The sequence below is a fragment of the Mauremys mutica genome, chromosome 11 (genome assembly GCF_020497125.1).
Source record: "Mauremys mutica isolate MM-2020 ecotype Southern chromosome 11, ASM2049712v1, whole genome shotgun sequence".
In the NCBI taxonomy this organism is placed as follows: Eukaryota; Metazoa; Chordata; order Testudines; family Geoemydidae; genus Mauremys; species Mauremys mutica.
This window is the reverse complement of record NC_059082.1, coordinates 73,927,070-73,949,596: the sequence shown is the minus strand read 5'-3', so window position 1 is coordinate 73,949,596 and position 22,527 is coordinate 73,927,070. Positions and strand designations below refer to the sequence as shown.

Genomic DNA, 22,527 nt, shown 5'->3' with positions numbered 1-22,527 from the left:
TAATGGCCCCTGTATCTGGCTGTTCAAAGTCAGCAGACAGCTGCTCCACCTACGCCCTCCAGCCTGGCAGCAGCTTTTCCCCTTTTCCTCATAGATATTCTGTAGAACGCAACAGGCAGCTATAACCATTGGGGTATTTTTGTCACCGAGATCCAATCTTGTAAGTAAACACTTCCAGTGTGCTTTCAGTCTACCAAAGACACATTCAACTATCATTCTACACATGCTGAGCTGGTCGTTGAATCTATTGAGGTGGCCATATATGGCTTCATGACTGAGGGAACAAGGGGCAAGCTGGGTCCCATAGAATTATTATTGGCGTTTCAATATTGCCAATGGTAATCCACCTATCAGAAAAGCATGTCCCTCCTTGCAGCTTTCTGAACAGTCCTGTTTTCTTAAAGATGTGAGTGTCATGCACATTTTGTAACCATCTCACATTGATACTGGTGAAGTGTCCCTGGGGATCCATCAATGCTTGCGTAACCATGGAAAAATAGCCCTTTCTATTGATATACTCTGTGACAAGGTGGGCTGGTGCCCAAATAGGGATATGCATGCCATCTATGGCCCCATAGCAGTTCAGGAATCCTATTGCTGCAGATCCATCCATTGTTCCTTGAACATTGCTGAGAATCAGAATCCTTTGTAGCAGGAGGTGTTAATGGCCCTACACACTTGCACGACAATGGCCCGCGCTGTGGGTTTTCCAACTCCAAAACGATTTCCCACTGCTGCAATCCAGCATTGCAAGCTACCTGCCACTTACTCCTCTACTGTCAGTGCACCTCTCATTCTGGTGACTATAAGTTGGAGGGTTAGGATGTGATCTCACAGATACAGAATGTGGCCTTTTGCATCTGAAAGTTCTTCAGCTACTGCTTGTTGTCCCAAACCTGCATTATGATGCACTCCGACCAGTCAGGTCATTTTTCAGGCCCAGAAGTGGTGCTCCACTGTCTGCAACTGCTCTGTGAATGCCACCAACCACCTTGAATTGTTTTTGGCTATTTCCCTCAGCAAACTGTCCTTAAAAGTAATTTTCATGTCTCGCAGTATTGGGGTACTTCCTGCTGGCCTGCAAATACAGAAGAATCATGTGTCCTGTATTTGCAATGTTATGAGAATAGTGCAGAGCTCTGTGGGCTCCAGGCTTCCGTAAAAGATGGCATTCACCCAAAAGTGCTGTGTGGTTTTGTGGGGAAAAATGGTGTGAAGATTATGGGATATGAGTAGCATTATGGGATGAAGAAAGTAGCATGCTGGGAGCTTGACCCTAAGCGCTTGGAGATCATTGGGCAAGACATTAGTATCCCGCAACGCATTGTGCAAATTTACCAAAAGGCATTGTACCAGATAGCAGCATGTGGCACACTGGGATGCCTACTCATGGTGCACCATGCTTTGTCGATACAAGCACTTCTGGTGCATACGTGCAGTGCAGACCCAAGCAGCCAAGTATGAAAGTGCCCAACTGATATACAAACTTTGGTGGCTGTCTGACAATGTAACTTGCGTTGGCCACAGTTTTCACAGTTTTTAGTGGAGAGTTGATTTAAGCAGTAAGGTTGCTAGAGGAGATTTAAAAGATGGCAATCAAGATGCCACATCCCAGTATGAAATGTGCACTCAAAAACAGGTTTGCTTGACTGGGCTTGAGAGTTGGAGGTATACCCAATGTAAGACACGGTATTATGAGCCAGAATCTTCTTGTTGCTTGACTGTTACTCTTGATACAATTTTCTTAACATTAAGTTGTTGGCAAAACACATTTGTAAAATGTAATCTACTTACTGAGAGATTTCAGTGTTGCTGATTTTACCAAAGACCATATTTTCCTTCCCCCCAATATTTTATCTTTGTGTTGTAGGGGAATCTGTATTAAAATTTTTTATTAGGGGACAAATTATATGTATTAACATTTTTAGAGGTTAGAAGGGGAGGGAAGATTGGAAAAGTTCCATAGTATAAATAAGAAACTCATGGAGAACTATTTTGCTTGATATGTAAATATAATTTGATATCCCCCAGAGGCAGAAAAAAAAATTCTGCATCTATAAACTAAATAACATAAGTGAGGTGAAAAGATTGGTTCATATTTGTTTTAGCTATTAATGAATAATGAGATAAATGAAATAACTTTTGTGCATCATCAGATGGTAGCCTTGGAACCAAGCAAAATTAGTGAATGCTTACCAAATGTTTATCCGTTATATTATGCAGGTCAGTAGAACAGAAATGCTTTCTCAGGAATTTTAAGAGTACTAGATTTACTACCAGTTCTTAATAAGAGTAGGAATAGTCTGAGGAAACAGCCGTTAGAGGCAGAAATAATTCTTATTTATTTTACAAGTGTTCCTAGGAAAGGTAAAACAGTTTAACAGGATGGATTCCTGGTGGAATGATAGTGTTTTTTGAGATTCATTCTCAACGTTAAAGGGTGACATTAAGTTCAGATTACTATCTAAGAAGCGGCCCCAGATACGCAGATGAGGTATGATAGTGGTCTATAAAATCATGCATGGTGTAGAGATAGTGAACAGGGAATTATTTACCTCTTCACATAAGAACCAGGGGCCACCCAATGAAATTAATAGGCAGCAGGTTTAAAATAAACATAAGGAAGTATGTCTTCACACAACACACAGTCAACCTGTGGAACTTGTTGCCAGGAGATGTTGTGAAGGCCAAAAGTATAACTGGGTTAAAAAAAGAGGATATGTCCGTCAATGGCTATTAGCCAAGATGGTCAGGGCCACAACCTCATGCTCTGGGTCCCTAAGCCTTTGACTGCCAGAAGTAGAGACTGGGCAACAGGGGATGGATTGCTTGATAATTGCCTTGTTCTGTTCATTCCCTCTGAATAATCTGGCACTGACTGCTGTTGAACTAACAGATTTATTTGGGCATAAGCTTTTGTGGGCAAAAAACCCCGCACTTCTCCAGATGTGGATAGATGGACTGGGATAGATGGACTGGGATAGATGGACTATTATTCTGACCCAGTATGGCCATTCTTATGTTCTTAGGATATCACATTTAATGGTGTGGGAGAGGACGAGAATCTCTGACTTTAAGAACTACTAAGAACCAGATTATACCTTTGAATGCCTTTATTTAGCTCCAGTGGCATCAGAGAAACATTGCCCTGCATGTGGATTATATTTAAGTTGTTTTATTTGCATTATGATAGTGCCTGCAATGAGCTAGGTGCTCACAGACCACACATGCAGAGTGAAACAAATCCCTGCTTACCATTTAAATCTCATGAAAACTTGTCAAGAGGCTGTAGCCACGAGGTAGTACCGACCCCTTCAAGAATAATCAGAGATTCTATATACAGTCTAGAGAAAAATAGTCAAGTTTGTGAAAAATTATGTGCCTTTATTAGCTAGTAACGTTCTGCTTAGTTCATATTTTTTTTCTTATATTTTAAAGAACAGAAACTTTGTTTCTCATATTTACCCACTTTAGGCCTGAGCCTGTCAATGGGAGCCTTTCCACTGACTTCAGTTGACTTTGAATGAGGCCCCCGCTTTTGTTACTTGCTGTTTTGTCTTTTTTTCTTCCCTTTTTTCTCTTCTGATTCTCTTTGGAACAGGTGAGGGATTAGTGTTTTGTTTTTTTCTTGATTAAAGTTATTGTAATCATGGCTATGCTCATGTCTATACTTTCCGATGTTTTGGGTAGAGGCCTGTAGTTCTGTGATTTCCTTAGAGTTGCCAACTTTCTAATCACACAAACGGAACACCCCTGCCCTGCCCCTTCTCCAAGGCCTCGCCTTCCCCTCGCTCCATCCCTTTCCCTCTGTCGCTTACTCTTCCCTACCCTCACTGACTTTCACTGGGCTGGGACAGGGGGTTACGGTGTGTGTGGGGGGGTATGGACTTTGGGCTGGGCGTGCAGGTTCTGGGGTGGGGCTGGAGATGAGAGGTTTGGGGTGCAGGAGTGGGCTCTAGGCTGGGGTAGGGGGTTGGGGTCTGGAGGGTGAGGGGCTCCAGCGGAGGGTGGGGCCAGGGATGAGAGGGTTGGGGTGCAAGGGGGGTGGAGACTCCAGCTGGGGGTGCGGGCTCTGGGATGGGGCAGGGGATGAGAGGTTGGGGCGCAGGAGGGGTAGGGAGTTGGGGGTGGGGTCCCGGCTCCAAGGAAGTGGCCGCCAGGTCCCTGCAGCCTCTAGGTGCATGTGTGGCCAGGTGGCTCTGTGTGGTGGTCATGGTTCCCGGCCAATGGGAGCTGCGGAGCTGGCGCTGAGGGTAGGGGCAGCGCATGAAGTATCCCAGTCCCTGGCCGCCCCAGCGGCTAGAGGCCACAGGGACCCGGCAGCCGCTTCCAGGAGCCACATGGAGCTAGGGCAGGTAGGTATCCTGCCTTAGCCCCAAGCCTCCACTGCGCTGCCAACTGGACTTTTAATGGCCCAGTCGGCAGCTCGGAGCCAACCGGAGTTGCCAGGGTCCCTTTTTGACCAGGCGTTCCAGTTGAAAACTGGACGCCAGGTAGCCCTATATTTCCTAAATTTTTTCTTCTAAAAGAATTGTACCATTTTGAATTCAAGGTACAGTAAAAGTGTTTTTTCCTTAAATAGGGACATTGGAGTTTAATTCCAAAGATCTATCTGGACTAGGTTAGATAGCTGCCAACTCTTGTGAGCCCTTGCGCTTATTTTTGTCAGTAGCTGCCTGCCCTTGGCTGCTTGTTGCGCTTCATTATCTCGTGCTCCCTCTGCAAAAGCTGACTGCCTGAAGTCTGGAAATTGCTACAGGCATCACAGACACATGTCACAAACCAGCCAACATTATTTCAATCTTTCCAAATTGAGGTTTAGAAAATGTGGAGCTATCTAATCCTGAATCTTTGCCAGACACTGCAGCAGAACAGAGGCTGCAACCAAAGCAGAGAGAGAAAAAAAGTTCATGGTGTGTAATCACCATGACGGTGTTATGCTATAATGATGGAAAACCGAAGCAAGTAGGAAACATGTCAATGGAAAGTACTGTAATGGCCCCATTACAAAGCCCTGAGGTATTACAGGGAAATAGAGACATATGGTTTGCAAGATGTGATTTGAACCATGTTGCAAGGATATCAAGTTTTTGAAAGCTTGCAAAGTGTCAGATGCTGTTAGTTCAGAGAAGTTCTTGCAGTATATAAGTTGCATTACTATCGCTGAGTGGTTTGCAAAGTATGGCTCACTGGAGCACTTGCTGGTTGTCTGCAGAGAGCTAACTCGTCACATGATGCTGGCTCTCTGTTTCCAGTTCTCAATCACAATAAAATACGCTAAAAAAGTTTTATACTTTCCCAATATTATTTTTCCAAGTAAGAACTTGCTGTGTTGTTTGACCACTAATGATTGTAGAGGAAGCTCCATATTCTCCTACAACAACACAAATAATAGTGTTATTTCTAGTTTGCAAATTTTGTTCAGACTATTAGCAAACACCTACCTAATCTAAAAACGAAACCTGATGGGCTACAATTCAGAGTCTCAAACTTTTTCCATAGTGTGGACAACATATTAAGAGTGACTGTCTTATAGTCCATATCCCTCTTCTGATTGTGCTTAAAATTTTGGAATGCACAATCAGTTTCAAGAAATCCAGCAGTTGTCCCAGTAATTGATAATCTGGCCCACAACTAGAACCAAATCAAACTCAAAGTTTCACTATATAAACAGTTTCATTTTATTACAAATACCTACACAAAAGGCATAATTACATTAAGATTGTAATGATGTCAGAAGTAAACTTTATGACTTCAGTTATTATTGATATTTGAAAGCCAAGAAATTTTTAAATGGTTGCCAAACACATTCTTAACTCTGCCTCTCTCTTTCTCTATTGCTACTTAATCCACAGGTAGATGATTGGGATGCCCTTACACCCACACGTGGTACCTATTTCTGTATTTGTGCATGCTCTCTTTTGCTCTCTTCCATCCCTAGCGCTCCTGTTACTGTGGTATCTAGTCACCAGAATACAAGAATTAAAATGTATCAGTGTTCAGGTGAGGACTTTCTCCACTGCTGCTGCTTAGGTGAAGTTTTATAGCACTTCCTATGTGGGAGAACTGTATGGCAAGGATGATAACACTTGATGGCCATTATGTTGCTGCCTCTGTTGAGAGAAGGCCTAAAACAGGAAGTATATCCTTGTTGAGGTAAGAAACAATCTTATCCTGACCTTTTGTGTTAGGGAATTCTATTGCTGATGGCCCTCCATCAAAAAAACTCCCATCCCAACTCCAAAGGAAGTCAACGTCTTCGATTCTCGACACTGTTTCTTTCTCCTTCTTTTGTGTCTTCCCAAAACACATTTTCCTAGTCATTTGCCAAACTTTTAACAATTACCAGTGACCGCACTTAGTAGTCAAGCAAGCTGGGGATTTTTAAAAGAAATTGTTTAATTTAAACAGTGGAATGGTCTTTATGTATATTTTGAGTGAGTGTAATTGTCACAAACCTGGTAAAGCTCTTTCCTCTGGATATCACAACACTAGGCTGCAACACTGTCTCTTTCCTTGGCCTCTCTTGCATGCTTCCTGGGCCCGGACTCTGTCTGTTATCACTTCATGACAATGGGACTTCCTGCCTGGGTCAGCAGGGCCATGCACCCAGGACAAGTGCTGACCCCTCAGAGTTCCCAGTAGCTTTAGCACATCCTCTTTCAGAGCTCCAACTTTGTGGGAAATGTAGGTTTACAGTTAACCTCTCCAGGGACATGTGATAAAGGAAACAAATAGAGACACAAGCATTGTAAGGGTACCATAAACCAATAGCTCTTTATGTTAGCTAGCGTAAGAAATGTGCAGATCTAGACAAAATAATAAAATACCTGTATACATTTCTCTGCCTCCATTTCCTCACCACTCTTGTGCATTCTTTGGGCTCAGGTCAGAGTCCTCTAGGACAGGGGTTCTCAGGACAAATTTTTGGGTGGCCTCAGAGTGTGGCCACTAACTCTTGCTGGTGGCTGCTCTCATATTTTTTCCTAAAATACTTGTGGGTTGGAGCCTGAAGCCCTGTATCTAGATCCCGAAGCCCCACAGACAGGGCCCGGGGATGGAGCCCAAGGCTGTGTGGCTGGAGCCTGGGGCCTGCTGCCACATAGCCAGAGCCTGCCGCTCCCCTCCCCAAGGCTGAAGAACAAAGCCTGAGCCCCACTGCCCCTGGGAAGGTGGGGAACTTACTGTCTGCCTGCTTCCAGTGTTGTGCCCCAGATGTCTCCAGAGGGGGGCAGGTCCAACCCCTGCTGGTGGCCCTAGTAACCAACATGAAGGCGATGCATCCAGGAACAACAGGGAGGGGCCGCTACTTTGCCACTTCTCTGCTTACACACACACACACAATCTCACTCACACAATCACAGCCACAGCCCAGGAGGCTGTGGCTGCAAGAAAAGCTCCTGGTGGCCACATTTGAGAAACACTGTTCTAGGAGGCCAGTACCTTTTGCACATGGCTTCTCTTTTGAATCATGGAGTCTCTCTTTCCTCTGCATCCAGTTTCCTCCTCCATCAGCTTGTCCTGTAGTTAAAAAAGGAGGGGGCACTCTGCTATGAAAGCATGCCCCTCTGTTCTCTCTTGCCCAAGCATCCTTTGTCTCAGTAAAAACAACGAGGAATCAGTGTCACCTTAAAGACTAACAGATTTATTTGGGCATAAGCTTTTGTGGGCAAAAAACCCCGCACTTCCCCAGATGCATGGAGTGAAAATTATAGATACAGGCATCATCATACTGGCACATGAAGAGAAGGGAGTTACCTTACAAGTGGAGAAAGTTGGCCTTGTCAACACTGGATCTCCACTTGTAAGGTAACTCCCTTCTTTTCATGTGCCAATATATTTATGCCTGTATCTATAATTTTTACTCCATGTATCTGAAGAAGTGGGTTTTTTAACCCATGAAAGCTTATGCTCAAATAAACTTGTTAGTCTTTAAGGTGCCACCAGACTCCTTGTTGTTTTTGTGGATACAGACTAACAGGGCTACCCCTCTGATACTTTGTGAATTCCTCCGATTTCTCTTCTCCTTCCCCCCACCCCCACTCCTTGCAGTCTCAGTGTTAATGCTTGATCTTTGTTCTTTGGGGATTTTCCACTCTTCCAACCCCACTCTCTGGGTATGTCTACACTACCCGCTGGATCGGCGGGTAGCGATCGGTTTATCGGGGATCGATATATCGCGTCTAGATGAGATGCGATATAATCGATCCCTGAACGTGCTCCAGTCGACTCCGTAACTCCTCCAGGGCGAGCGGCGGTAGCGGAGTCGACAGGGGGAGCCGTGGCCGTCCATCCCACGCCGTGAGGACGGGAGGTAAGTCGAAATAAGATACTTCGACTTCAGCTACGCTATTCCCGTAGCTGAAGTTGCATATCTTACATCGACCCTGCCCCCTAGTGTAGACCACGCCTCTTTTGCAGAGAAGTTGGAGAAAATTGGTTTTACTTAGGAGGATGTGGCCATCCCATTGTCCTAAGACACTCCCAATTTGAATGGGAGCCATCAAGGTTTAACTACCATCTGTTGTCCCCGATCTGGGATTAGGGAGATACTTGAACACAGCCCTGACAGAATATGGCTGAATTCACAAATGATACAGCAATTTCATAACATCAGTCAGAATTCGTAAGTTGTCCATAGACCAATCATCACAGTAGTTGTTAGTAAATGCAGAAGTAAAAAGCTAAGCAGAATTTATTTAAATAGTGGATTGTACCCAATGCTAAGACCTTCCTTATTTAGAACTTGCACAGCATTATTGTAAATATTTCTAATTAATAGTGCATCCTTCCCCAAACTCTTAAATCACAATGTTTATCACAAAATACTTTTCAAAAACCTTTAAAACCATATTCTAAGTCATTTTCAGCATTATATTTAAGTGAAAATCCTGTATATTAAAAATATTCCAAAAATGTATCCATGTATGGGGGGAAAGCTAATATTTTTGTAATCATGTTATAAGATTATGGAAAAGAACATATTATTAAAAATGTGATGTGGAGGAAGATGGGAATTTGGGGGGAAAAAAAAAGCTGGAAAGTAGCCCATGGGATTGGGCATTGGAGTTTATCAGCTCTGCTGGAGACTATCAAAGCTACTTCAGAGTCTCCAAAACTGAGGTTCATATTATCTTTAATGCTACTACAAAATTCACCGGAGCTGCTCATCAAAGTATACTGCAATTTTGCAGTATTTGAGTGGCAGAGCTGGAAGTAATGAGATGAAGCTGTGCCATCTCAGATTCTCAGAACAAAGCAGAATTGGCAGTGCTTTGCAGTTGTCAGCTACCGTGGTTGGCTCAGTAGGTAGCTGTTTATTCTTAGCTCCTCGTTCTGTCATATCACTGAATGATGGGAAGGAAGGCTAAAAGGAAGCCTAAAGCCAAGTATTAAAAATTTAGAGTAATATGTCAATGTAAATAGTTTTGATAATACCTTTGAAAAAACCATGCCTAAATTATAAATCTGAATGAAGATTGTTCATGTTCTGAGATCCTATGTCTAGCTCATTAACGTAGCAGAGGGTCAGACATGGTATTGAAACCCTGACAGCAGAACCGAAGACTAAGCAGAGTTGTTGCTTTAAAAAAAAAAAAAAATCCCTTACTTTCTGTTGCCAATTCTAAGGTGAAAACGGCACATTGGCAACAAATTTGTTAAATGTAAACAAATAAAACATTGTAACCTGCTGTAAACATCCTCTATATAGCAAGGCACAGATGCAGCTAGTTTCATGGCCACAGACTGCCATGAATGTAATCAATATTGCAGGCATGAAATTCACTGCTGGCCAAGGAGATGTGCATTTCTCTTGGAGTGGTGTCCTGTGTTCTGCTGTAGGGCAGCCCTGTCAACCGTGTCTTAGGTGTGTGGATGGTGACCAGAATGGGTAACCAGGAAAGAGGTTTCAGGTGGAGTAGGGGGAATCTTTTAAAACGAGCTAGAAATATATTTTTACTCTTATACAGTATCTATACTTTTGCTGTAAGTTTTAAAAAAAGTTTGATTTTGTTTGTCTGTCTTTCTTTCTTTCTGGGCTACCATGGTGGATAATTATTAAAAAACAAAATTAGCTGCTTCATACAGCTGATTTCTTTACTTGAATTCCAGCTTTTTCCTACATCTGTAGAAATTGCTGTCAAATAGTATTAGATTTTAATGGACATTTCAATTTTTTTTGACTTGGATATCAAAGAGCTGATTCTAAATTCTTAAATCATATCCTGTATGTCATGGATTCTCATACTTTTTCGTAGTGTGGACTACTACTTAATAGAGAGATTCTTGTGGACCCACCTTCTGTACCATTCACAACTGCACAAACAACCTCACTTCCCTATTGTAGTCCTATAATATTTATGCTAACTACAGCAATTTCTTAGATACCGAAGTAGTTTGGGGGAAGTATTTAATGTGTTTTTAGCTTTAATGCAATTTAGCAGCTGGAAAAAAGTAGTAGAACCAGCACCAGGTGACCCAGTGAGCTATATCTCAATAATAGGATCAAACTTTTCAGATAGAAGTGATTTTTTTTCTTTTTAAATGTTTACGGAGTTCATTTAAGTGAAAGCATTGGTGTTTTTAGTCTGCCTACCTAAAAGCTTAGCAGGACTGACTTTATATATTAGTTAACCAGTTTCAGAGATAAGGGCTTTATTTTGTCAAGGTACACTGAAGAAATTAGAAAACAAAGGTGAGCACTGTGTCTTAGGCTACATCTACACTGCAAACGAGGGGTATGATTTCCCCCTTGTGTCCGATTATAAATAGCAGTGTAGCTGCAGTAGCATGCATAGTGCAGCAGAGGCACGGCTGAGGCCTTGTGTTGATTACTTATCCTCCAGGTTCAGGCGGGTTTGTAGTTAGCACGACTCAGCTGTGCCTGCACTACCACTACAAGTGCTACTGCGGCTACATTGCCATTTATACTCGTGCTAGCTCAGTGAAAGCTAGTGTGAGTACGTGTACACAAGCAAAGGAGCCACATCTCCTAGTGTAGACATAGCCTATATTTGTGGACGCAATCGTGAAGGAAGCAACGCTTTTAAGTTTGTAGTGTTGGGTTTTTAATTGAAAGTGAATGTAGTGTTTTTCAAAGGTGCCAGATGGACAGCACTGGAAACTGGCCTTCTAATTATCTATAAAGAGGTACAAAAGGCGGTGGGAGACGTTTCCTCACGCTCTCCCACTGTTCTTTCTCAGCCCTATGCTGGAGTGGAGCCACCTAAAATTATGAGAAGATAGTATGTTGTCCTTGCACATGCAGTCCTTGGTGTCTCTTCTGAGACTGCTAAAAGACTGAGAGTGAGTGCCAACTCACAGGTTAGCATTTTTAATAAAGACAGCTCTCTACTGGCAGTGGACTGAGACCTCTGATTTTTCAAATAGGCCTGTGCACAGCTGTCAGAGGCAATTGCTTTAGTGACTTATCTATAGTTATTCATCTCTCATTATGAATCTCCCACTAAACAACATATTTGGATGTGTCATTCATTTGTGCTGACCAGTCTTTTGATTTATCTCCTTATTTGGCATTTGCTAATACTGAACATATTCAAGAGACAGATTTGTTAATGTAAGATGGGATTTTCAAAAGCCCGTACATGATTTAGGAGCACAAGTCTCATTGATATTTTTTTTCTGTGGGACTTGCTCCTAATTCATTGGGAACTTTTGAAATAATACCCTTAGTGGTAATACTCTATTTTTCTCATGTCTCCAGACATTTCATATAGGCCCCCATACAGCAAGGTATTTAAGCACCTGTAATGTACATAGATTTTATATACAGTGTTTGTGCAGCATCCACCTAGCATTTTAGCAATGCCTATGAAGTCCTTTCCAAAGATTGAATTATTTAGAATTTTGAGTGGTTACCCTTGAAATTATATTTTAAATTTTTTAATTTGATTTTTGATCATTTATACTCATTATGTTGGGACATCCTTTATTTTTTACAGTGGAAATCTATTCAGTCAAAGTACTCTCTGGAATGCATTTACGTTTATAAAAAACATTAATTAAAATTAAATTTAATCATTCTTAGAAATAGTTGCTAATGAGATTTATTTAGATTAAAGCAAAACTGTTTTTTGACAAAAGATAGGTATGTCCAGTGACACAAAACATTGTTTGTTGCTCCTCGCACAATTGGCAATACAAATATTGCAGTTAGATTATGGGTTTAGTTTAGAATAATGATGTTTTAATATTGTTTTGTAACTTTACATTGTTTCTAAAGTCTCTAGAATCTTGCTACAGGTAAAAGTTCCCTTCAAAATCAATAGCCGATGTAAAATACTGATAACTTTATTTTTGGTTCCTGCTATACGAGAGACCCAAATTTGAGTCCTAAACTCTGTCTCTCTTTCAAGGAGTTGAAGATTGGTAGGGGGAGTGAACTGGAAGTGAGGAGGAGGCATGTTTTCTTAAATGATCTAGTGTTTGGAACAACATTAATGGTCTCCAGTAGGAGATTTGACCTACCTTCCTTGGCTAAAGAGTAGGTCATTGTATTGTGGGACTCAAAGGTGATGTTGAGGAAGAAAATGGGAGAGCAACCCAGAGTACCCCTTTTCTCCCCCACAAAAGCACTTTATATTTAATGATAAGCACACCTTCCAACTTCAAAGAGGGGCAGGGGAAACCTGCTTTGGAAAATTATTGTCCTCTCTGTAAATGGATGAACTCCTGAGACAAGTTGATTCTATATGTGATGGTGTCAGTGGCGTATTATCACCGAGGCCGACAAATTTGCAGGGGCGGCAAATTTATAATAGCAGCATTTTTGTGACATCAGTGATGCCACGATTCTACCAATCATAGCGCATATTGAAACCGCCAATGATGGTGCGACGCCAGTTAGTAAACATACTCGTGAGAATCCTAAACGTTCATAATATGACCGGAAGGAAGAAGTTAAGCAGTTCTCAGTTTAAAAAAAATAAATAAATAAAAAATAAAAAGGGCTATACAAAAGAAAGGGAAAATGAAATGATAGCAAAAATGCGCAAAATAGATTCCTTTGTTGTATCAGTTAGTGCTGACAGTGAGACAGAAAAAATAGTTGAAAGTAGTACTGAAGTAAAAAGTGAAAATATTGGTGTTGATATTGAAAAATATTGATGTTTAATAAGTTCATATGAGGCCAGGAGTAGCAATTATTTCAGGGCCTAGGGGCGGCAAAATTATTAATCACCCACTGGATGGTGTGGGTGGATTATGTTTAATTGCAGCTGTAGATGATAAAATAAACATAGATTTTGAATGGCATTACTTCATTTACATGAATTTAAAAAACAAGATAGAGAACTGGTGGGAGGAGGTGAGCTGTTTCTGCACCCTAGCAGAGGACTTTATGTAGTGAGTAATTGAAGAACTATAGCTAGGATTTCAAGAACAACATAATTATACTCAAAGCTAAAATGTGTAGGCAGCAGGAAACTGCTTTTCTTCATCCTGGTAAGGCATACTTGTAATTTTGAGTCTAAATGTGGTGTATTATGTCAGTAAGAGGAATTGCATATTTTGTAATTCCTGACATTACACATTGTTTTTTCATTCTGTAACAATCTAACCTGCCTAGATATTTCTAGGTGTCATTGTGGTATCTGAACGTTAACAGTAGCTGACTACAAAAAGTTTTCAGGGTTTTGAAGATGCATTGTCAAAAATTACTGATTTCCAAAGTTAGACATTTATCATGTATAGAACATTTAAGGACTTGGGATTGGGTGAGTAAATAGTATGTGATTGTGATCTCCCGATATGGTTTACATATAGAAACTGCTAATTGCACAGGAAGGGGAGCTCTGTTCATATTTGCTACCATGGTAGATCTTTGAACATAAATGTTTTCTCTTTTTTGTATAATCTGTTCGTGCTGATGAAAAGGCCTTCTTCCAATACATAGATCCAACAGATATAATTACAATCTATGAATAACAAGAAGAAACATTCCTTTGGGGCTGCAAAAACAGAATAGGCAATCCTCTTGTGAGTTTAAATAGAATCAAATCACTGATCTGTGGTATTGTTTTTTGGTTTGGGTTGGGTTTTTTTGACTACAGATAGGATATTTTGGTAATTTTGACACTTGCCAGGAACAATCCAGGATTTTTGTACATGCATGAGTGGTGGCTGACTTTTATCATTTGAAGTGCTTACCTGAGAGAAGAATCCATTCCTTTGATTCTATGTCAGTTGAAATGCCAATCTTTCCATGATGAAGTTAATATATACTGACAAATCAATAGCTGGTGAATAATGTTGGTTAATTACAGAGATGAAAGTGGGTGGGAAAAGGACAAAATACCACATGTTAGATAGCAGTAATATGGGAGATTTGTTGCTAAGTGTTGTATAGCAACTCATTCTACACGTACAAGGCATGATAAAGCAGATGTCCTCCCTGAGAGGAGATGGATTCACACTCCCACGGGAAAGATGTGCAAAAGTGAATTATTCCTTAGATGCTGTGGATGACAAAAATATGCAAATAACACCAGAACAAACAGGTATAGGAAACACCAACATATAGTTTTCATGTAAATCAATTTGAGGAATATCTGTCTAGCTAAATGTGGTGTTAATCCACCCATCAACCAGTTGTACCTAGGCACCTATAGGTCAAGTCCTTTATGACTGCAGCTTCCATTAAGAAACTCAAATATTTCAGAAGAAATGTAATTTCATGAGAAATGTTCTTTAAAATGATCTAAAAACCCCTTGTTCATATTTCATAACCATGCTCATGTAGAATACACGAGAAGTAGGAATGAAGGGCTCTTATCTCAGTTTGGAGAGATTTGCATGCGTAAATGCCTGAACGTAGAGAGGCGGTATACGTGTAGTCTTCTGTGCATTTCAGAGACCATAAGTAATATTTTAGTGCTGCTCTGATTTAATATTTGAGGGGTTCTTTTAGTGGTTGTGAGGTGATCTTTAAGACTTGATAGCACCTTGTGTGAAGGCTTTGCGGTAACCTGTTTCATGCCATATGCCAGGGCATCTGAGTTCAAAGCTCAGTTATTAGTTTCCAGGCTGGCAGAATTTGGAAAAGTCCCCCCACCCCTCAATCCACTGCATAACTCTAAGATTTTATTTCTTGATATGACTTTTCTGTGAAGGAGAAAATCCACAAAGAAGCCAGCAGGTATCTAAGATCCAGAAAGGCCAGTAGATTTGGAAAAAGACCTGATGGCTCATCATTTTCTCAGTTGCAGAAATTGTGAGATTCCAAAAATAATGAGGCTTCCAACATTTTAATGAGTTTCTTACACTGTCATTTTTTGCAGAAGACAAGTTTAAAAAAAAAACAACAATAATATTCCATTCTTACAACCAAGACAGATATTGTTACAATATTAAAATTTAAATGTGGTGACTGACGTAAGTGTGTGTGTGTATGTATGTATTTGTATACATACATACACACACAAACACATTTATGTAGGTCGCCACATACATACATACATACACACATTAAATGAAGATAGCAGTAGTTTCATTAATTAGGACACTTTAATCTGTAGTTTGTGCTTGTGACAAAAGACTCTCATTTTCCTATGGACAATATTAAAAAATAAAATGAAGCAGTAATTTTGTTTTGATGGATTCTCTGAGATAAGGTAATATAGCTGAGCAGGATACTGTGCGTGACTTCAGATTTGATGAAGTGTTGATGTGAACGTTACAAAGTAGGGAAAAAAAATCTTCATCGTAGCTCTATATTACATTAAGAGAAACAAAAAAATCAATGCCTGAAATGTATGTTAGAACAGAAAACATATCCAGCACTGTGTACAGCACAGTAGTTCTTAGCAAAGTTGTCAAATGGCTATATTTGGATGGAAAATCAATAACTTTTTTTCTGCACCTCCACATCAATGTGTTGTAATGAGTTTTCCCACTGTTGTGGCAGCTTCATTATTTAAATGGGAAAACCTGTCATATGACAGCAAAGTAGCTGTTCTCTGATAATTGAGTTATCTCGATTCTTCCTAGTCTGATAACGTTTTCTGATAAATTATCATTCATACATGTATAATGCAAACTAAAGGCCCCTTATTAGTCAGCTTTTAGTAATCCTATTGATAATTAAATATAAATATGACTAAAATGTATTCTTCCACCTTAAAGTCTTGTCATAAAAATATTTAGAGTATAAACCTTCAGTACTCAGCAGGGCATTATATATACATATATTTTACTGTTAGTAGCAAGCGTTTTGTTCTATATTTGTGCAATTTTCAGTTATGTTTTTATACAGCACTACTAAATTAAACTTCGGATTGCTCGTTGCTGTCAGGAATGACTGACTTTAGGGCAGCATGACAAAAACGACTGAATGTTGACATTTTAGTTTTCTGTTCAACGTACAACCGTAATTTGTCTCTAAAAGTTTCACCTAGAAAACTGTAAATCAGAGGGTTCAAACAACTGTTAGAAAAGGCTGCTAGGTTTACAATATGTCCTGTGAGGGGATAATCATGCCGAAAAGATTGGTTGCCTGAAGAGAGTGTCTTTCCTTTCTCTTGAAGAAGCTGAACGCTAATGAAGACATTTTCAGGTAGCCAGCAGATAAAGAAAACCAGGACGACTACAAAAATCATTCGAAGAGCCTTTTGGCGCCGTAGTCGAAGACTCTTGTGTTTGTGTGCTTTTATAAGAACTCGAACAATTAATGAGTAACAAAGACCGATGATCACAAAGGGGATTATAAACCCCAAGGTTATTTCTAACCACTGGATTTCTTCTACATCTGCAAAACAAAAGTAGACCTCTCCAGTGTGCTGCAAATGTACAGCTGTAAATGGCACTAGTGCTGCAGAGATAGATGCCATCCATATGAGGCCACAGCTTAATCTAGCATGCTGCATAGTCCGAAATATATTGGACCTCATTACTTTTGCAAGTGCTATATATCTGTCAAAACTCATCCATGTCAAAAAGAAAATGCTGCTATACATGTTGATCTGAAGGAACAGAGACATGAAAGTGCAAATTATTGTGATGTCATAATACTTTTCGTCAAGATTAAAAACCTCAATGAGGGAGTCAGCAACTAAAATCAAATCAGCTACTGCAAGATTTATGAAGTACAGGTCAGGAATAGTCATCTTTTCCCGAAAACTTATGTTCACAACTAAAATCAGAATGTTTCCCACAAAGCCAATAGGGAAAAGGAAAATAGTGTAAAGGCATGATAAGAAAAGCCCAATAATGTATTGTTGGTGTTCTTCTGATTTATCAGCCAAGATAGAAGACATGCTTTCATTACATAAATGTGATCCATTTAGTTCAAAAGATGTGCCGTTACAAATAAATGGTGATACTGCTCCTGTGTAAGATTCCATGGTTAGGATCTCTGCTGGAAAGATTACATCAGTATTCACGCTTTTACTTTCAGTGCCAAAATGGTTAAATTGTTGGGATTTCCAAAGAGGTTACAGCAAGCATTTTAGGGATTTGGAAAGAGGTTTACTTTTTTTGTATAAAATGTTTAAACTGTTTGGAAATGGAATGGAAGCCAAACCAATTAGGCTTGAAATTGGCTGAAATTTATCAGTTACAGAAAAGTAAACTGTTTAAGAAATTTGCTATTTGTAAGATGCCATGCACAAGGCAAATGAGAAAATTAATGTTTCAGATCATGTAGGACCTTTCTGAACTTTATGGTCATTTGAATTGCACATACACAAATGTTTCTTCACAAATGTTCCTTCTTGCGGATTGGAAAATGGTCGAATTTTAGGTTCGTTCATTCCTTTTAACAATTACTGAATATCCTTGGACCTGCAATTAGTAAATGAAAAATTATTAAACTCATGCCTAGATGTTTTATTTTAACTTTTTTAAAGCTTGGGCATTCTATGGTATATGGATCGTGGGTTTACACTTACATACACAAGTGATAGTGTGTTTAGGAACATGATGCTTGAAAACAAATGTTCAGCAAAAAAAAGCATTTAATGTACACGAGAGAGAGATTATTAGGAGCAACCTGATCAAACATTGTGTGCTAATCAGGAACGCTTAACATTGATAAATATGAGAGGGGGATAAATCAGTGAAGTTGACCCATTAATCTCTGGAGTAGAAGAGAGGAACTTTCCTGTGTATCATATTCCTTGTTTTTCTAGTCAAATAGCAAGCTTATTAAGTAGCATAGGCTTTGGCTGCAGAAATATTAGAAAAAATCTAGACATATGAAATGCCCTTGGTACCTTCTGATTGCAGAGAAAGAGACAGAAGGAAAAGACATCTTTTAAAAACTCAAGATAATGTGAATTTGTATTAATTTATACTATCTTCATGTTTAACCTTATTTTCTTTGCAATAAATTATACTGCATTAACTTCCATAATGGGAATGGAGTTGAAAACAACACACCAAGGTGAAAAATAAGAACTTTATAAATGTAAATTTATGTAAACTTGAAAACTTGGCAAAAGTTTCCAAGTTTTGTTTAAAAAGGCAAGAAAATGGTCAATTTGAATATTTTTATAGTTGATTTTATATAATTTTGTTTTAAAAATAATAAACCTGTTAGTAATAAGATGATTACATTCTATTCTGTACTATAAAAGTGAAAATGTATACCTGTAGAACACATGCAGAGATATGCTTGGATAAATACATGAATTAATAGATGCTTTATCTTTTTATTTTTAAATCTTAGTGATTTAAAATACTGGTGGTGCACATTCCCAAGAGAGAAAAAGATCAGGCTTTTAGAACTGGACAGAATTAAAATATCTTCTATTATGAAATGTATTTTTTGGCTTAATGACTTAAAAATCATTCCAGCTATTGCTAGTAATTAGCAGGATATATTTTGAGGCATTATTGCAATGCAAGTCTTTGTTCATACAAAAGCATTTTTATGAAATGTTGCTTATCAGAGGTCATTTTGATTTTTCAATTGGAGATCTAAACATGCCATGTATATTTGAATTGTTGCCTTTTTCTGAAATATTCATAATAGAAACAGTTTTTGTTCTTGAATGAGGTGATAAACTGCTTCAGATGCAATGAAAGGAAAATTAATATTTAAAAAAAATAATGTTTCAGAAAGGTAGATCTGTAAAGATAATCTAACTATGCATAAAAGTCCACCAAAAAACAAACCAATATGTTCAATGATTAGATTGTTTGTAGCTATGTAAAGTGTTAGAATTTACCTTTTAATTCCCGTGTGTCCATCCATAGTCATTTGTTCGGATCTGATTTTCTTCCAAACACCATAAGGCTGGTTTATATTCAGATACACTGTTAGTGGATATGTTAATTTCAGCTATACCAGCAGTCAAAACTTTTAATGTTATTTAGGTAATACCAAGCTGCACTGAATGTCACCTGTTGAACAATTCAGTAATAAAAAATCCATATAAAAGCAAATTCTGTTAAACATCATAAATAAATGACTGTCATTGTTTTGCAGCAAATGCAGATCTTACTGCAGATCCTTGGTAATAAAACATGGCTTTGTCGATTCCCAGGGTCGTTCTAATTTGTGTTCATTTGAAGTGTGGTGTTGCACAGTCTTCCTTTTAAGGCTAGAATTAACCCCATTTCTGCTGGTTCCTTTTCTTTACCAGAACTAGACATTAATCTTTTCCATCATATCTATCAACTATCTTGATGATGCTTAATATAGCTTTCATTTTACCCTTCCTTTATTTTTGAGGGAGGATAAAATTGTAGATTCAAATGCTCATTGAGCACCAGTTCTAAGATTAATTTTGAATAGCAACTAAACATATTTGACTGTGCATCTAAAGCAGTATTGTTCGGTTTATCTAAGCGTTTAAAAGACTTTCATAGTCCAAAGAGAAATATTAGAACTTTAGAAAAATAGTAGCTTTGTTAATGAATGAGCTGAAAACTTGACTAAAATTTTCCTATCCTCTTTGAGAGTCCTATTTCTCTGTTAATCCTTTGCATTTCATTTTCCACATGCACATATATCCTCAACTTGACTCTGCTTAGTTGTTCTGCTCAAAACCACCTGTATGAAATATGCTTAATGATGCAGTTGATTTGGAGAATCAGTCTTGCTTCCAAACCCCACTATGGCAGGTGGAGTTTTGCATTTCATCTCCAGGGGCAGAGAACTAGCTGACAGTTGCACAAACACCACCTGCTGGTTGTCAGAATTGTTCTGTCAGAACTGGAAAGAAAGTCTTAGAACATTCTAAAGTGAGATGTGTGTTTAACCCTTATTTCTCATTCGAAAGAACAAAACTAAAGTTCATATGCACAATGTTCAGAGCTTTTTGTTTTACTTCTGTTTTTTATATTTATGGTCTGACTTTTTTATTGTAAAATGCCGCTCACTGCTCCACTTTTATACAGTATTCTGTAGCTACTCTCCCAAGGTAGGCTGCGGAAGGTCTTGTTAAGCATGTATCCTCGTGTTCAGGATTTTCAAAAGGATTTCAAATTACAGGTTCAACTTGGGATAGAAGTAGTCAGCCTGATGCCTTTTTTACATGTTTACAAAACATTGTTAAAATTCCCTGAGTTGTTTTGTTGTCAGAGGAAAGAGATTTTTTTTCTTGTGTAAAAGGGCTTTGCACAGAGAAGATAAGTGGATGATGGGCATTTCTTAGCCCCGTTGCAGCAAAAATGCTGCCTCCCTGTGTTGTGATCAGTTATAGAGGGGACAGCATCACCGAAATAAAGGTTCTGTTTAAGATGTTTGTTTTCCAAGTTCCAAACATCAGTTGGCTTTATATTAAAATACATAATTTGTAAAAAAGTACTAATTCTTTTGGCATTTTGGATAAAACAAATGTTTTTTTAAATTTCCAAGATATTTTCTTTGAAACTCGCCATTAAGTAGCTTTTTTCATAAAGCAGAAAAAAGTCAAACACAACATTATTTTATTATAATTTTATGAGTTCTGTATTCATTACACTTTTTTTTTTATAGTCTGAAGGGGTCATGCTCTACTGAAGTTTCGCTGAACATTTCTCAAAAAAAAAAAAATTGAAAATGTATTCAAATCTGAATGTAGATTTGTTTGTCCAGCTATAACATCAATGTTATTGATTAATCCAGTGACATCTTTAGCATTCGGCCTTGTCATGGTAAAAAGGGATATAAAATGGTTCAAACAAATTTTAGTGGCTGTTGAACATTGTACACCTTCTGTCTCCTTAGCTTTGCTGATATTCCAGACACATTTGATAGTAAAGGGTATCTTAACAACCCATATTAAATGACAGTCATGCCATTATTGGAGTTTATGGTACCTCCTGACGTACGTCATCAGCTTTATTGCTGCTAAGAATGCACTTGATAATTACTGGTACTCTGTCTAGGGATATGTGAGACTGAGAAGAGAAGCGGTTATCTAATTGTGATTTTTTTTTTACAAGAAGTTTATTTGTGACTATAACAATTGAGTGTTTTGATTTTTCAGTCAAGTATGTAATGGTATTTAAGAATTTTATTTTTAACGTACGGGTTTCAGTGACTGCAATTCCTGTGTGCTCTCATGTATTAGTAATAGTTTTACAGATTAAATATATAAGAGCAGCCGTCACTCCCACATAATTTGGCAACAGCAGCCTCACCCCTATATCCCCGCCATTATGGTGCACAAAGAGTGGGGCTTGTAATTGAAGTAGGAGCCTAAGTGAGAGCAGAGCAAGGAGGAATCCAGGCAGTGCAGCCCACCTTCCGTGCTACCAGCAAAGCAACCTCCCCTGCTGGCTGCAGATTGTGGAGGAGTCTGGGGGTGTATGAGCTGAAGGCTGCTAAAATCTGCCAAGAGAAGTGTGAGGGCTGGTCTTCACTATGGGGAGATCGATGCTGCTGCAATCGAGGTTGATGTAGTGGGTCTAGTGAAGACCCGCTAAATTGATGGTAGAGCACTTTCCTGTCGACTCTGGTACCCCAGCTCCCTGAGAAGATTAAGGTAAATTGACAGGAGAGTATCTCCCATTGACACAGCACAAGGAAGACACTGGGGTAAGTCGACCTAAGCTATGCTAATTCACATAGCTGGAGTAGCATAACTTAGATCGACTTACCCCCATAGTGAAGACAAGCCCTGAGACGGCACTGGGAGGTGTGCAGTAGTTGAGCATTGGAGGACAGGACTGGGATAGGTGCTGGAGCATTACCAGATGGTAAGGGAAGCTGTACCCAGTGGAAAGAGGAGCAAAACTGAGGGGAGATATGATTGCTCTCTATAAATATATCAGAGGGATAAATACCAGGGAGGGAGAGGAACTATTTAAGCTCAGTACCAGTGTGGCCACAAGAACAAATGGATATAAGCTGGCCATCAGGAAGTTTAAACTTGAAATTAGATGAAGGTTTGTAACCATCAGAGGAGTGAAGTTCTGGAACAGCCTTCCAAGGGGAGCAGTGGGGACAAAAGACATATCTGGCTTCAAGACTAAGCTTGACAAGTTTATGGAGGGGATGGTATGATGGGATAGCCTAAATTTTGGCAATTAATTGATCTTTGACTATTAGCAGTAAATATGCCCGATGGCCTGTGATGG

At 39.2% G+C, this 22,527-nt stretch overlaps 2 protein-coding genes across 2 annotated transcripts in view; one reads left to right on the top strand and one right to left on the bottom strand.

Annotated features, from left to right (window-relative positions):
* C11H7orf50 (chromosome 11 C7orf50 homolog) overlaps positions 1-22,527 on the top strand; it is a 194,947-nt gene that overhangs the window by 14,721 nt on the left and 157,699 nt on the right. The gene's annotated exons all lie outside the window — the stretch shown is intronic.
* Positions 16,284-17,360, bottom strand: GPER1 (G protein-coupled estrogen receptor 1). The gene has a single exon (XM_044979101.1). The coding sequence runs from the start codon at positions 17,358-17,360 to the stop codon at positions 16,284-16,286; it is 1,077 nt and encodes a 358-aa protein (XP_044835036.1).

Bases quoted from the DNA above. Each gene is read 5' to 3' on its own strand.
- GPER1 (XM_044979101.1), bottom strand. From the start codon at position 17,360: ATGGAATCTTACACAGGAGCAGTATCACCATTTATTTGTAACGGCACA.